The sequence below is a fragment of the Haliotis cracherodii genome, unplaced genomic scaffold (assembly GCF_022045235.1).
Source record: "Haliotis cracherodii isolate W230 unplaced genomic scaffold, xgHalCrac1.p SCAF_13, whole genome shotgun sequence".
Lineage (NCBI taxonomy): Eukaryota > Metazoa > Mollusca > Gastropoda > Lepetellida > Haliotidae > Haliotis > Haliotis cracherodii.
In genome coordinates, this window is record NW_027266268.1 from 31,138,506 (window position 1) to 31,154,824 (window position 16,319).

The 16,319-nt window shown below is 39.4% G+C and overlaps 1 protein-coding gene across 1 annotated transcript in view; it reads left to right on the plus strand.

The window, feature by feature from the left end:
- LOC139459836 (heparan sulfate 2-O-sulfotransferase 1-like) overlaps positions 1-16,319 on the plus strand; it is a 216,436-nt gene that overhangs the window by 82,010 nt on the left and 118,107 nt on the right. The window contains exon 2 of the mRNA XM_071241541.1: positions 13,386-13,459. Within this exon, the coding sequence (XP_071097642.1) occupies positions 13,386-13,459 (74 nt within the window). The remainder of the gene's footprint in view (positions 1-13,385; positions 13,460-16,319) is intronic.

A 16,319-nucleotide genomic window follows, 5' to 3' on the forward strand; every position in this document is an offset into this window, starting at 1 on the left:
GATTAGCCCAGAGTTCCGTCCTGTTTTTAGGTGTAGAGCCACTTGTGTTTGAAAGTATTTTTTAATATTATGCAAGTATATTGACATGAATACATGGTATATATCACTGAGGAAAATAGTACAGACAGGTGCCTGTCAACAAAATCTCTTTACTAAGGAAGGCAAGGAATATGACAAAGATATGTGCTGAACTCGCTAAATCAATTTTCTTCTATGAATAATACTATCATGAAAGGAATTCTGTTTGAAATTGATACTTTGATTATATCACATGAATTGTGGTGAGGTCACAACAACAGTTTCAGCTTTCTGACAACATTATCCCATAATAGCGCAGTGTGAAATTTACATTCACTTTGCTGTCTGTGCCACACTGTTTTTTTCAACAGTGTATGCCATTTTGTTGCCCTTATCAAAGGGTCTTTCTACTGGCAGAGTACTCAAATGTAGCCTGCCAGTTCATCACTGATTTTCACAACTTCAGTCATGGCAAGGTCTCAAGTACCCTGGTAGTATCGTGTATCATTTGAGCATTGTGAGTATACAGTGTTGCATGTAGCCTTGCTCCAAGGCTGTACTGAAAGACAAGCCCATGGAGATGTTGTAATTCTATCCTCCTAAAAGGCCAGTCTAGATATGTGGACAGTAAGGACTCCAGTCTCTTATATGGACAACTTGTTCTTATTATTTACATAATCTAGAAATTATGATTTCAGCTTATAATTTTTGCCTTAGAGACTTGTGCAAGTCTATGTTGCATGTTGATCATTCTGTATGTGGTCTCTAATGGACTTTATCAGTAGCGATCATTGTCCGAGTGTGTGTGGCACCAAGTAACATATACCTGTTAAATCAGATAGACCTACAACATTTTACAATCATTTTACTATCAGTAGGAAAAAAGAGTAAGAATGGTATAAAATGGAGGCGATATTTCCACATTTTATACTTGTACCTGTCTCAAGTTTTCACAGGTGTATGCTAGGGCGATGTTCTTTAAGTATCAGGATCAGTGGGATTATACATCAAAGCCAGACTACCTTGCAAAGGTTTCTCACCTTGAGAACTCTCGCCTGTTAGTTATATGCCTTCTACACTACTGTGTGTGAGGATGGAATGCTAACTTTAGAATTTTATGCCTGAGGATTATTCTCTTGGAAAAAGTGTAATTTGAATAGTTGTTGGGTTTGCTGTAGTGGAATTTAATAAGATTTAACCCAGTTGTTTGTTGTTGATTTATGAACGTTTTCTTTGAGATACTTGAGCATTGATGAGGTTGAAAAGGATGGTGAATTCTGACATGTGCAGTATTTCATTGATTCATGCACTCTTCACGCCACAGCTTTTAAAGTTAAAGATGAAAGAGAGTGGGAGCTTTAATTGTCACTAGATGTCAGTCCTCATGTGCTGAGGCAGGAAGAAATAATTTTAACCCAGATGACTTCAAATTCACCTTCAGTTTTTGTACCCAATTAACCCCCAACCCCGAAAAAATAATAAAAAAATGATATGCAATGAAAATCAAATAAAAGATTCATTAATAGATAGATAAGTACAATTTTTACAGACACAAACAATTTTATTGGTGTCTCTATATAAGATTTGCCATGTATTGAGGAGAATTCTCTTATATGAGTAATTAACAAATATATTTCCTACTGACCAACTATTATTCTGAACCTAAATATGTATCATATTTTTCCAAGATGTCTTTCTTTATCATACCTATGAATACAGAACACAGATGTGTTTAGCACTGTTGAGCAACATGATAAATAACTTCCCAGGAGATACAAGACAGTTGCTGCTATTTACTCCTTGTGTGTGTTACTGTTATTTATTCCCTATCTACATGATGCCTAGATGCAACATTGTGAGGGATTCCGAGAGACTACACCTATATTGTGATGTATACAGAAGGCAGCCTATGAGTTTCCCATTCTTCACAGGCTTCAGGAGGCAACAGGGTAAAACAAAGGCCTGATAAGATAGAGCCGATTTATTGACTCTTGTGTGTGGTCGCAACAGATTTTTGAGGGCTGCCATCTCCACTTCCCGTTAACCCTTTGAATTTTGAAATGTGAGTGGATTGTGTTTTTAACACTTATTACAGACTGGAATTTGCGCATATGTTGTTAACTCTGTAAAATCTTCTTAAAGGTTATAAGATAATTTTATTGTACATATACACCCACTTTGGTGGGGTATAAAAAGTCATTATACCTAAAATAAGATATCATACATAGTTTTCTCCTTCATTTCATGATTTTTTTGGTGTATTGTGTGTGATGATATCCAAGAAAATATCAGTATTACAGATTTGATGATTCATAAAATGTCAAAGTTTGATTAAGCTGAATGGGTATTTATTGCTTGAAATTATAGATATGGAAACATATGCAATTGTTGTTGATGGCTTCATTATTTAAGAGGATGTAATGATGTGATTTGTTTTCATTATTTTGGACATTTACATTTTGTGTGGATAATTTTCCAAAGAGTGTATTTCTTTCTCGAGTGTGTTTTTTACAGTGAAGTACGTAGTGTTTTTCTTTCAGGTAGTGTTTATGGTAGGATGCATTATCAGTACAGTTTGAGAAGCTACCCTGATGTATTGTAAGTGTGTAGAAACATGAACAAGGGAGATAGTTCTACTGATATATACAACGTCTTCATTACTATGAATGTGACATTTCGGTATATATAGATACTAGCGCCGTTATCAAGCAAGTGATGTGATCAAGCAAGACGTTACTTGCTTGATAATGGTGTTAGTATCTACACATTCATAGGCACAAACAAGTTGTATATCCATAGAACTATCACCCTTGTTCATCATACCAACTTCTAAGGGGACACATTGGCCCAATCGTCTAAGGCGCCGCAATTCGCTGTGCAGAGTTGCGTCCCCTGGGCACGCCAGAAACCTATGATTGTGGGTTCGAATTCCGGTTCGCCCCGATTATGTTTCTAGGTTTGTCAGCACCATACCCGTGCTCGTGGGTTTCACCGAAGTGGTAAACGCCTGAGACCTGCATCGCTTCGGGCTTTCCTCCCACATTAAGCTGACACACCGTGATATAACTGGAATACTGTTAAAAGCGGCGTTAAACCAAACTCACTCACTACTAACTTCTAAATGCCACTTGAAGAAGTGTAGGAACATGTTGCTGGACCAGGCATCAGTCCTCCTCCCCTTGTTTGTATTATGTACAGAAATGTAAGTGGGTGAAAACATGTTGCTGGACCAGCCATCAGTCCTCCCCTTGCTGGTATTATGTACAGTAATGTAAGTGTGTGGAAACATGTTGCTGGACCAGCCATCAGTCCTCCCCTTGCTGGTATTATGTACAGTAATGTAAGTGTGTGGAAACATGTTGCTGGACCAGCCATCAGTCCACCTCCCCTTGCTGGTATTATGTAGAGTAATGTAAGTGGGTGGAAACATGTTGCTGGACCAGCCATCAGTCCTCCTCCCCTTGTTTGTATTATGTAGAGTAATGTAAGTGGGTGGAAACATGTTGCTGGACCAGCCATCAGTCCTCCCCTTGCTGGTATTATGTAGAGTAATGTAAGTGGGTGGAAACATGTTGCTGGACCAGCCATCAGTCCTCCTCTCCTTGTTTGTATTATGTACAGTAATGTAAGTGGGTGGAAACATGTTGCTGGACCAGCCATCAGTCCTCCTCCCCTTGCTTGTATTATGTACAGTAATGTAAGTGGGTGGAAACATGTTGCTGGACCAGCCATCAGTCCTCCTCCCCTTGCTTGTATTATGTACAGTAATGTAAGTGTGTGGAAACATGTTGCTGGACCAGCCATCAGTCCTCCCCTTGCTTGTATTATGTACAGTAATGTAAGTGGGTGGAAACATGTTGCTGGACCAGCCATCAGTCCTCCCCTTGCTGGTATTATGTACAGTAGTGTAAGTGTGTGGAAACATGTTGCTGGACCAGCCATCAGTCCTCTCCTTGCTTGTATTATGTACAGTAATGTAAGTGTGTGGAAACATGTTGCTGGACCAGCCATCAGTCCTCCCCTTGCTGATATTATGTACAGTAATGTAAGTGTGTGGAAACATGTTGCTGGACCAGCCATCAGTCCACCTCCCCTTGCTGGTATTATGTACAGTAATGTAAGTGTGTGGAAACATGTTGCTGGACCAGCCATCAGTCCTCCCCTTGCTGGTATTATGTACAGCAATGTAAGTGGGTGGAAACATGTTGCTGGACCAGCCATCAGTCCTCTCCTTGCTTGTATTATGTACAGTAATGTAAGTGGGTGGAAACATGTTGCTGGACCAGCCATCAGTCCTCCTCTCCTTGCTGGTATTATGTACACTGTGTCCCTACAAAGGACCCTCCAGTATCGAGCTGTACAGTTGAGTTAGGTCTCTGTCAATAATTCTATCAGATTGCTGCAGCCAAATTTGCTCCCAGTGTTTTTTAGTGGGCACATCAATGGCTCAATTACACATAGTGTTTTCCACAGGGGTCTGAGGAGGTTTGGACAGGGGCTGTTCAATTCCTGGAGTACTTGGTGCGATGTTTGCATTACCCTCACCTCCGCCTCTTCTCCTCGTTAGTTCGTCTTCATTTGCCACTCTGACTCCAGTAATGTGTCTTGTCTTTATCTTGCCATCTGTACAAAAAGATAGGAAAGGTTTTCATATGAACAGCCAAGTGGGGATAGATCTTCATAAAAAGATTTTTTTGTCCACTGGGGTGTTTGTTGATTTAATTCCATCTTAATTCTGTTTGACATTGCCAAACAAATTCGCTTTCATCAAAGTTCAGAGATAAAAACTGTGCTTATTTGATGTCAGTCTGTGATGCCATGAAAGGGATATATGGTAGTTGAAAAATCCTATAGCATTGAGACCTATATTTGTGATAAAAACCCCATTAAGCTTCTGGTTTGGAACCTCCTAACTACTTAGAGCTCTGTGTCAGAATAAGGGGCGGTCGGGTAGCCAAGAGGTTAAAGCCTTCGCTTGTCAAGCCAAAGAGCTGGGTTCCATTCCCGACATGGGTACAATGTGTGAAGCCCATTTCTGGTATCCCCCGCCATGATATTGCTGGAATATTGCTTAAAGCGGCATGAAACCACTCACTCACTCACTCACTCACTCACTCACTCACTCACTCACTCACTCACTCACTCACTTACTCACTCACTCGATCCACATGCTTGGTCGCACATTGGCTTCTGATGAATAGTACCTGGATGGACGACCAGGAAGAAACCTGTTGCGTTATTAACATTCCCATTGTCAACTTTCTCTTCATGTTGAGCAATATTCCAGCAGCACCAGCCACAATCGAGCATATTCTTTCTAGGAAGATTTAGAAGAGCGTCATATCATTTTCGTGAACATCTGATATCATCACTTCATGATAGTGATGCACAAACACATGCTCATGATATAGTTGGAATTGTACAATCAACTCGGCTTTCAGCAGAGATTTCTTATGGCTGAAAGGGTTTTGTTGCTTTTATTTACCTGATATAGCTGTACATGACATGTACTTTCAGTAGAGTGAGTGAGTGAGTATGGTTTTACGCCGCTTTTAGCAATATTCCAGCAATATCACGGCGGGGGACACCAGAAATGGGCTTCACACATTGTACCCATGTCGGGAATCGAACCCGGGCCTTCAGCGAGATGAGTGAACGTTTTAACCACTAGGCTACCCGACCACCCCACTTCCAGTAGAGTCCCACTTGCCCATGTTGCTGTTGTGTGTGTTGAGGGTAATGGTCATCACTCAAAGAATTAGATGTGAAAAAAACAAATAGTAAGGTGTCCTTAATACAATCACATCAATCTAGGTTGACAGAGACGCTGACTTGGGACGTTGCTCTTTATATTGATGACTGGTCTCCATTAGAAATTGGCACTAGTCGTGTTGTCTTTGCCAAACTGCCCAGTAGTTAAGGTCTCATAAGGAATAGTATATATTTGCCATTTTTAAGGACTTGGCTATGTAAGGACCAGTGGACTAAAAATATTAGTTTCTACCACTGCTTGTTAATCTGATCAGACACAGTTATTTATAAGCGACTGTCATTTTGCTGGAATATTGCAGAGTTCAGTGTTCAACAATTGCAAGCATTCTCTTCGGATAACTCATGAACATATTCTTTAATTCAGCCAAATGCATATAAAGATATGTTGATGGGTTTGAGGGCCAATGATTGCTGTTATTGTGCAGTCTGTGGCCTGTCAAGATTTCATCAATACAATCACCCCTTTCTTTGATCAATGTCTTCCTTCAAAAGATCGTCAATTCTCAGCAAATCTATATCGCAAAGTGAAAGTGAGTGAAAATGACTTTGATAGTGAAGATGTTATTGAAGCATGCGACAATTTTGACAGGACATTTTATACTTGAATAACTGTCCAATTAAGGTTTGAAATACTGTCCAGCTTTTCCACCAGTTCCTGTGTGAAGGAAGACTTTGTATTTTAAGCCTGAGTGGATTTTAATCATCAAAAAATGACATAGTTATCAGGAGGGACTTAGTGATTGAAATGTGTTGTAAGCAGACAAAATTGCACTGATGAAGAAATTTAGTCCTGTTATAAAACCAACGCCCTTGTGCATTGTGTGGTAATGTATTGTTGGTAGAGGATGTTCCCCAGATATGCTAGGCTTGATTGAAATGCATGCAGCTGATGTGATGATTTGAATTAAGAGGGAATCTTTTCACATGGCTGAACTTATGTAAAATGAGCACATACAAAACATGATGCTTGAAATACACTGGGTTGTCAACAACAACAGGTGCTCTTTGCAAATACTATGCATCACTGGGTTGTCTGGTCCTGACATTACCATTCGGAAAAAACAGGTGATATTTGCTCAAACTATCCACTACTGGGTTGTCATGTTGCCTGATTACTACCAGAAAAAAACCAAAACCAGGTGCCCTTTGCAAATACTATCCACTACTGGTTTGTCTGGTCCTGACATTACCATTAGGAAAAAACAGGTGATCTTTGCTCAAACTATCCACTACTGGGTTGTCATGTTGCCTGATTACTACCAGAAAAAAACAACAACAGGTGCTCTTTGCAAATACTATGCAACACTGGGTTGTCAGGTTGTGGCTTGAATACCGCTAGGAATAAATCTTTGCTCGAACTATCCACCACTGAGTTGTCTTGTCCTGGCTTGATTAATTATTTTCCTGTTGCCGTGGTATCGCAATCATGTTGCTGATTACAAATCATTTGGTGAATATGAACCCACATGCGTGGTTGATTTGACTATTCTATATTTTGCTTGAGACAAATAGCCTTAGGACATTTCCATGATTTTATGATTAAGGTTCTGTTCAATATCATCAAATTTAGAAAAATGGAATCTCTTTGTTATCTTCAATGCTGGGAAGATGTCATGAGTACCCTGAACTAACTGTGAATATGATGGCCCAAATGCTTTCCAAGAGATTTTAGTTATGCCATAATAATGTTGAGATACCAAATTATACCGGTCGACCTAATGGTTGGTTGGTTGGTTGGTTTGTTGTTTAACGCCGCACTTAGCAATATTCCAGCTATATGACGGCGGTCTGTAAATAATCGAGTCTGAACCAGACAATCCAGTGATTAATGTCATGTGCATCGATCCACGCAGTCGCCTTTTACGACAAGCATAGTCGACCTAATGGAAAAAGTATCATGAGGCCAAGTTGGGGTCAGGCTTATAAAGTTTTATAACATGTTCTTATTTCCCTGCTTCTGTTCAGACCAACATTATGTAGTTGCCTGGCTGATCTTGCATCTTCTTGTGCCCTGATGGTATGGATCAGTACTCACACTGTCAGCCATTTGTTCTCCTGTTCTATCATGACTGAACCCGTGAAGATTCCGGGGTAGAATAGGTCTTCAGCAACCCATGCTTGCTGTAAAAGGTGACAATGCTTGTCGTAAAAGGGGACTAACGGGATCAGGTGGTCAGGCTCACTGACTTGGTTGATGCATGTTATCGATCCCAATTGCGTGGATCGATGATCATGACATCAGTCACTGGATTGTGTTGTCCAGACTCGATTATTTACAGACCGCCGTCATATAGCTGGAATATTGCTGAGTGCGGCGTTATACAACAAACCAACCAACCAACTATCATAACTGCGGTTTGCTGTTTGAATGAATGTTATTTTACACCAATCAGCAATATTCCAGCTATATCTCAGGGACCTGAAGAGTCTGAGCCAGACAAAGCGGAGGTTGGGCAACAATCCATACTCTTGAGGAGGATGACGCAACCCACCAGGTCACACATTGAGACCACCTGCCCCTCAGTAGTTGACCCTTATGACAGGCCTGGTGTTTGGAGGATATGGGGAGGGAAATGGAGGCTAGTGGTTAAAGCACTCGCTCTTTACGCCAGAAGTCTTGGTTACATTCTCCACATGGGTACAATGTGCCCATTTCTTGTGTTCCCTGCCGTGATATTGCTGGAATATTGCTAATAGTGGCATGATATCACTCACTCACTCATCCACTATTCTATAATGAATGCCCCAAGGGATGCAGTGTTATGTCATATAACCATGAGGTGTTACTTGCCATGGAGTAAGACCATTTCACTCACACACTCACTCACTCACTGTCGGATCATAACAAGATAACCAGTGTGACTTTGAATGTATGAATGTTTTGTCACTCTCTAGGAATTCAATGGCCTTTCTTACAGCGTTATGGTTGCTACAATACTTCCATCTTGTCACTTAGGTCATGGAGAAACATGTTTTATGTGGAAAAACTTCAGCCGTGATGGATGTCTAGAGTCGGTTTATGATGGAAGTTAAGTTGTCTGTACCATTATGAGGAGGATTATTAAGCAGTGCGCGGGGGAGCCTTGTTGACACTCAGTGTTATGCAGGGGATGGAGGGGGACTGACCAGGTTACCTTCTTGGGGGACAAGGAGCTCTGTAACAGTGGAACAGTTAACAACTCTGCATTTTTTCAGATTTAGTAACATATTAGCTTAGGTAGGTTGCAGTAAATATGAGAATAAAGTTGTGCGTTTGAATATGTTCCGTCTGGGTTGAATAATTTAGTTACATGTTAGCAATAGCCTGCAGTTATGCTATTCATTTGGTTAAGTATTACTTCAAAGAATTAACTGTATGTTTTTAATCCATCAATAATACTATTAAATCCACCAGAGCCCTTTGCAAACATTATCTCCAATTTTATTCACAAAATGTTCAGGCAAAAAAAATCTGCATCTCCCCTCTAGCAATATAATCATAGCAATATTTGTATTCTATTGTGTATGTCAGTGTTTTTAATTAGTCATGTTCATGTTTTGTACCCTGCCTCCTGAGGGTGTATATGTACAATAAATCTTCTTCTTCAAATAAGAAATATAGTAAACAGGCAAGAAAAATATAAAGAAAAATAAATTTTAAATTTGTATTTTAATGTGTTACTTCAAAGCCCATTCTGATATTGTATTCATGGAGATTGACCATGGTCAGTGAGTGTGATGATGTCACAGAGAATATTTGCCATTGTTATCATTTTTGTAACAGTAAGCTACTCTTCAAATGACAGAGATGGTGATGTTGCAAGCAGAAGCAATCACAAAAGCTGGCAGTGTCAAGCCAGTTTCAGATTACTAAAGCTTACTGAGTTTTGTATAGTATGGATTCATCACTGCAAATTTCACACTTGTCTCAGCTTATGATGTTTTTTCTCTTTAAAGTTTTCCATAACTTAATGTAAAGCTTGACAGATCACTTCTGAGACCCGGTGATGACTGGTTTTGAGTATAAAACGACAATAATGTTATCCCTATCCATCGTAGCAGCTAGATTAGAACAAAAACCCAAATTCTTGCAGGGAGAGTACTATTGCTTTTGACAGTTTCTACGCTTTGCTCCTTTGCATGTTCAGTTCATTTTGACAGACAATTCATCATAGATGAAAATGTCTTGGGAACTTGTGAAATGGGTGCGATAGTCCCTCCCCCGCTGCTTCACACCTCAGCCTTCAGTGGCCATGTCGTTACGCCTTTGTATGTTCACTCATGTGTGATGTTCGACAAGCTGGAAGGTCATAGTTCAACCTTGGGATGTTTTCCTGTGTTACTGAGCTATGTCTTTTAATACAGTTTCGCATGTGCCAGGTGAAGTCGTGCATGCCATCATTCATACTGGTGTAAATGTAAACTAATGGTTCAATGCTGTTGATGGCTGTAGCAGTTTCTGTGACGGGTCAGTGTACATGAGAGGTTGATCTGATACACATTAACAAGAATGTGTTTGTAATGTGGATATAGTGGAGCGTGCCAGACAATGCTGCTTCAGGCCATGTCCTTACAGACAAACCAGACAATAATGTTTTACTTGTTCATTGTATTTTATTTATGATAAGTTGTCTTTCTCTATTGCAATGTGTTTACTGTTACCTCATCCTACCGGGTGCAAATTAAATTTGGCCCCTCCCTCACAGACCATTCAAAGAGGGGATTTGGAAATGGGTGCCTGCAAAATCTCGACACTGCTGTCTTACAGACCAATCAAACAGTGGGGATTTAGAATGGGTGTCAGCAAAACCTCAGATGCCTTCTCTCACAGACCAATCAAACAGTGGGGATTTAGAATGGTTGCCTGCAAAACCTCAGGTGCCTTCTCTCACAGACCAATCAAACTGGCGATTTAGAATGGTGTCAGCAAAACCTCAGATGTCATCTCTCACAGACCAATCAACCAGTGGGAATTTAGAATGGTGTCAGCAAAACCTCAGATGCCTTATCTCACAGACCAATCAAACTGGCGATTTAGAATGGGTGTCAGCAAAACCTCAGATGCCTTCTTTCACAGACCAATCAGACAATTTAGAATGGGTGCCACCCAAACCTCAGACCTCCCTCGCTTACATGCCAACTGAACAGGGGATTTAGAAATGGTTGCCTGCAAAACCTCACACTCCTTCTCTCACAGACCAATCAAACAATGGCGCTTTAGAATGATCGCCATCAAAACCTCAGACCCCCTCTCACATATGATTCAAACAGAGAGAATTTAGAATGGGTGATATCAAAAACTTGTTCCCCCTATTTGAGACCAATCAAATAGAGGGGGTTTATGAATGGGTGCCAACTGAGCTATTTAGCAAGGTTTATAGCATCTATTCAACAAGCAAACTATCATGGCAGTTGATACAAGGTTTTAATAAGGTTGTTATAAAGTGTGAATGGAACCAATATGCCTCATCAAAGCTCAATATTCTTTGTGTACATAGGCTATTGTTGCAGAGACCTGACGCTCACATCTGTTACACATTTGTCCAATGGAGCATATTGTTGTCTATGAATTCTGCCACTTGATGCTGTTCCTCTCTCATCCTCTGTACATTGTCATGCCTTGTTATCACAACTCCTATATACACTAGCTTCTCATGGCACAGAGGCACAATTCCTGTGTCTGTGTATGTTATTTATGATAAGTATGTATGCGACAAAGTATTTGCAGTCACAAATCTATTTGATGCACAAATAAGTTACAGTAACCACTAAGTGAGTGCTGGCAATAAAAATAGAGATGGCCGTCGTCCTGTGCCAGAAAGGGATTGAAATATGAGGATGTAAGATATTTTGTTACTTGACATTTGCTTCATATTTAATTTCCTATCTGGAGGAGATAATTAGAAGCTACTTGAAACTTGAACTTCCTGATTCACAAAGCCAGCCATATTTCCTGTATGTCATGTATCATGCAGTCCCAGACTTTTCGTTCTCATGGCAGCTTGTATAATGGAGCTTCTTGACCACCTCATCCCCAGGGAAGACTAAAATTTGTTTTCATTATTTTGTGTGATTGAAAATGTATTGATTAATATTAGATAGTAAGCTTCTGTAGGCAATGTGCTGAGGCTGTTTGTTTCCCAATTACTAGAGGTTATGAGATGATTTCAACTTGGCTTACCTTTGATGGAAGATCCCGCTGGGATTTCTATCTGAGCAGTGGTCATTAACTTGGGGAGCAGCGGTCTCCTATATTGCAGCATGGGAGGGCAAGCTTGTTCCAGGGTCAGGACAAATATATTCCGTAAATATGTCAGGTATCACAAGTTATGTATTTGGGATGCTGGGGATCGTGTCTTTAGCTTATTGGACATTGGTTCAGGCTGATGTACTAACAGCATGTTCATCAGTATCAGTTATGTCAGAGCTGGGACTTTGTGGGAATAGAAACCAATTTTGTAACACTTCGACATCATCCATATTGATGATGTACAATTTGCATCTTGGCAAATAAAGCAGTTTAGCCTTGACCACCAAACTCAACCTCAAACCTTGATGTGATGCTGGACTGTCATTATTCATTGATATATTGGACCAGGCTCTACCATAGAATGCAGATTGGGATCTCATTATGAAGTTATATTTGGAAACTATTGCCATGATTTTCCTTGGGCCTTTTGTGTTGATTATAAACTGAATCCAATATTGTTTATATTGCTCCTGGCCTTCCAGGCTATGCAGTTCTATTGTTAGTTATCAAATATGTCTTATTTACTAAACTTACTGCCCATATGCTATTCAGTTGGGATGACTCATTATTCTTAACTTCTTGCATGCTTGCCGTAAAAGGCGACTATGCTTGTCTTAAGAGGCGACTTGCGGGATCGGGTGATCAGGCTCACTGACTTGGTTGATGCATGTCATCGTATCCCAAATACGTGGATCAATTCTCATGACATCAATCATTGGATTGTCTGGTTCAGACTCGATTATTTACAGACCACCGTCAAGTAGTTGGAATATTGCTGAGAGCGGCGTTAAACAACAAACCAACTGACCAACCAACCTTAACTTCTTCACAGTTGATAGAGAAAAGTAATAATGTGACATTGTCATATTTCTAGAGGCTCAGATAACAAATATGTGGCTTCTCTTACATAATTGACTGTTGTCGGCAACTAGATTGCAGTAAACACCTGCCAGTAGACCAAAAGCGAAATCTGTTTTATGAAAACAAATGCTCCAACAGCTTTGTTTGACAGCACAATCCCCCATGCACTGGATGCCTGCAAGTGTGCATTGATGTAGGTGTGAAAATCCTGCTGTGTAATATGCATGTATTCAGTTGTATTGCCTACCTAATGTAGTCACAAAGCTACTAAGTATAACAAGTAGTGCACACATGAACATGAATGTGTCTGTCTATGGCAACGTATTGACATTTACTAAGGAAAACAATGAGATGCCCTTTCTAAACTGTACACATTTTTCAGGGAATTATATCCATAATCCATACCCAAAAGATGGATTACAGCATATGTACGTGCTGTTAAATGTCAGCTGTGATTGATGTGTTTTCAGTTTTCTGTACTTAAAAGTTTTTTCTTTGTTTCCAGAGCGAGCAGTCACCAAATTACAGCTGGATAACATGGATATCGCCCGGAGGCCATTATCATTTGCCAATGATCAGGTAATATGAAAGTTTGTGGTTCAGCTACTCAAAATGTTTGCTGATTTCATCACTTGAATTAGCTACATCAGTGCACACATTTTGTCCTGATTTTCATGGGATATTTCCTTTAGGTTCTGATGTGTCAAAACAGCTGAAAAAGTGCTTGTGCAGTATGAGTAGTATTCACAAACTCTGATATGACTGGTGCAGTATGAGTAGTATTCATACACTCTGATATGACTGGTGCAGTATGAGTAGTAATCATACACTCTGATATGACTGGTGCAGTATGAGTAGTATTCATACACTCTGATATGACTGGTGCAGTATGAGTAGTATTCATACACTCTGATATGACTGATGCAGTATTACGTAGTATTTGTAGAATTTGCTGATGTAGAATCATGCAACTCACTCACTCACAAACCCCCTCCCACTCACTACCACACACATACACAGCGCTCGGATTGTTGTAGCAAAAAGAAATCTCAGCTAAGTCTTGAAGCACTCTTAGCACTAAGTCATCTTAAGTTTACGACAAAAACTATGACAAGGTCAGACTTGTCTCTGAACTTATGACAGGTAAGATTGCAGACAATAGATTGCATGTTGAAGAAATCGATTCGGCACTATAGGTCTACTGTATCATTTCTGACTACAAGACCAAGTGGTTTCTGCAAAATACAGACAACAGATCCTGGAAAATATGCCGCAAACATCACACTTAGCAATTATGACTTCTGACCAACAGCAAGTCGATAACAGATGATAGCATAACAATTATCCCATACAAAATGTTTTGCGAATCAATCTCGCTTTTTCATGTATTTCAGTTGCAAGGCTAGCAGGATGTTTGCATGTTTTCGCTATGACCATGACCTTTTCTTGTCATGGGCATTTAATTTATGTAGAGAGTGGGAGTGGTTTCCCTTTAACTACAACAAATGAAATATTGCAGTTATTGGAGTGAGCACTTTGTCATTTACGTATAGTTGAATGGCATTCTGTTTGATAAGCATTTAATCCATGACTGAATATTCCATTACGAATGATGAAAGCAACGTTTCAAGTTTATTCTCTCAGTGTTGTGTAAAATACTTAACGTCATTTGCAGACAGAAACCATAGTGTTTCTGTAGATTGCTAACTGACCTTACATAGCTGTTCAGATTAGTAACATGTTAACGATTCACGTCTACTACTCCTGCTTGAGTAACTTTCGTATTACCATACAGCTATCCTCAGATCTTGACACAAGAGAGGCATCATATTGGAGTAAAAGATTTGATTTTTATGATGGTTGGTTGGTTGGTTGTTTTACACCGCACTCAGCAATATTCCAGCTATATGACAGCGGTCTGAAAATAATCGAATCTTGACCAGACAATCCAGTGATTGATGTCAAGAGCATCAATTTAAATGAGATTGCATTTTGTTAATTTTTTTATTCACTATCATTATATCGTCAAGGATGTTTGTTCAAAGTGTGTGATAGAATACACTTATTCCTTGTCGTGGTTCATATTAGTTTCCTTTTTGCTAGATGTGAGGTCCTACACAGTGACACCTTACAGGAGATTATTAAGGTTACAGGATATCATAAGGAAATCCTGAACCTATATAAAAGAAACATCCATACAAACAGGATATTTACAAAATACTATGTTAACTTTTGTGATGTGAGTTTCAAGGATGAAATAGGCATCTGTGATTTTCAAGTCTTGAACTTTCTTCAGGATTTGTTTTACCATTTAATTTTTTAGATGTGCACAAAAAAGAATTATTCTATCGGTATCACTACAAATACTTAACCATTTGGTTAGTGTCCTTCTTTTCACTTGTCCTGGTGATTTTCACTTGTCTCAGCATAGTTATCACAAGATGCAGTCGGAAATAATATTGTAAACTGATTGAAAAGAACATAACAAAGTGTGCGACCTGCAAATACATCACAATGCCCCACAATTACGACATGGTTTATGCAACACCCCCTGAGAGCAAAATCGGTTACTCATATATTATTTGCAACATTTTCTTTTTACTTATATATTCTTATGCCTGCTAGTTTCATCTATAAAAGAAAACAGCTTTATGATATTATTCTCATTGATCATGTTACAGTAAAATAAATAAAACCACCCTCTGGCGAAAAAGAATTGACACCAGTATAACATCAGCATTTATCTTCTGTTGCGGTTTTATTGTATGTTTTTGAAAATTATATGAATATATTTAAATTTATGAATACATACATGAATTTAAGTCTACATTGTCTACATTTAGTTTTCCTGCATTGGGAAACCCCCAGCTTATTTCACCTCTGTCACAAAAGAGTTCACTGTCTTAGCTGGGATGAGCACTGTCTAAAGTAAGATAATATTGCAGTAGGTTTAAGACAGATACAGGAATAGCTCTTATTGCATTTTGTAACTGTAGTTGTAAGTAATCAAGAAGTGTCTTAGCTAAGACAGCTTCATGAATAGGCCGTCAGGTTATTTGGGGGCTAATCTATGTCAGTTGTAAATAATTCCTTCCATTTGTTTGGTACATTGAGAAAGCACAGTCATGTTTTTTTTCAATGAAATTCCATATGTGAGTGATCGGGCATGACTTGCCATTAAGTAGTGATATCCAAGCTGCCTGTAAGACTATATCTTGTTTACTTTAAGGAAAAAAGTAAGACAAACTTCCTTTGTTGGTTGCATGCTGGCTACATGTCCTGTGAGCCCCAGTCGGACTCATGGTGCAACACTAGCCTCTGGTTGAGGACACCAGAAGTATCATTGCTATACCATGACTGAAATAGTATCTAGCTGTCCCAATCTCATGGAAACAAGAGACACATCAGGTTCTGAGCGTAACAGGCAGCTCTGACTGTA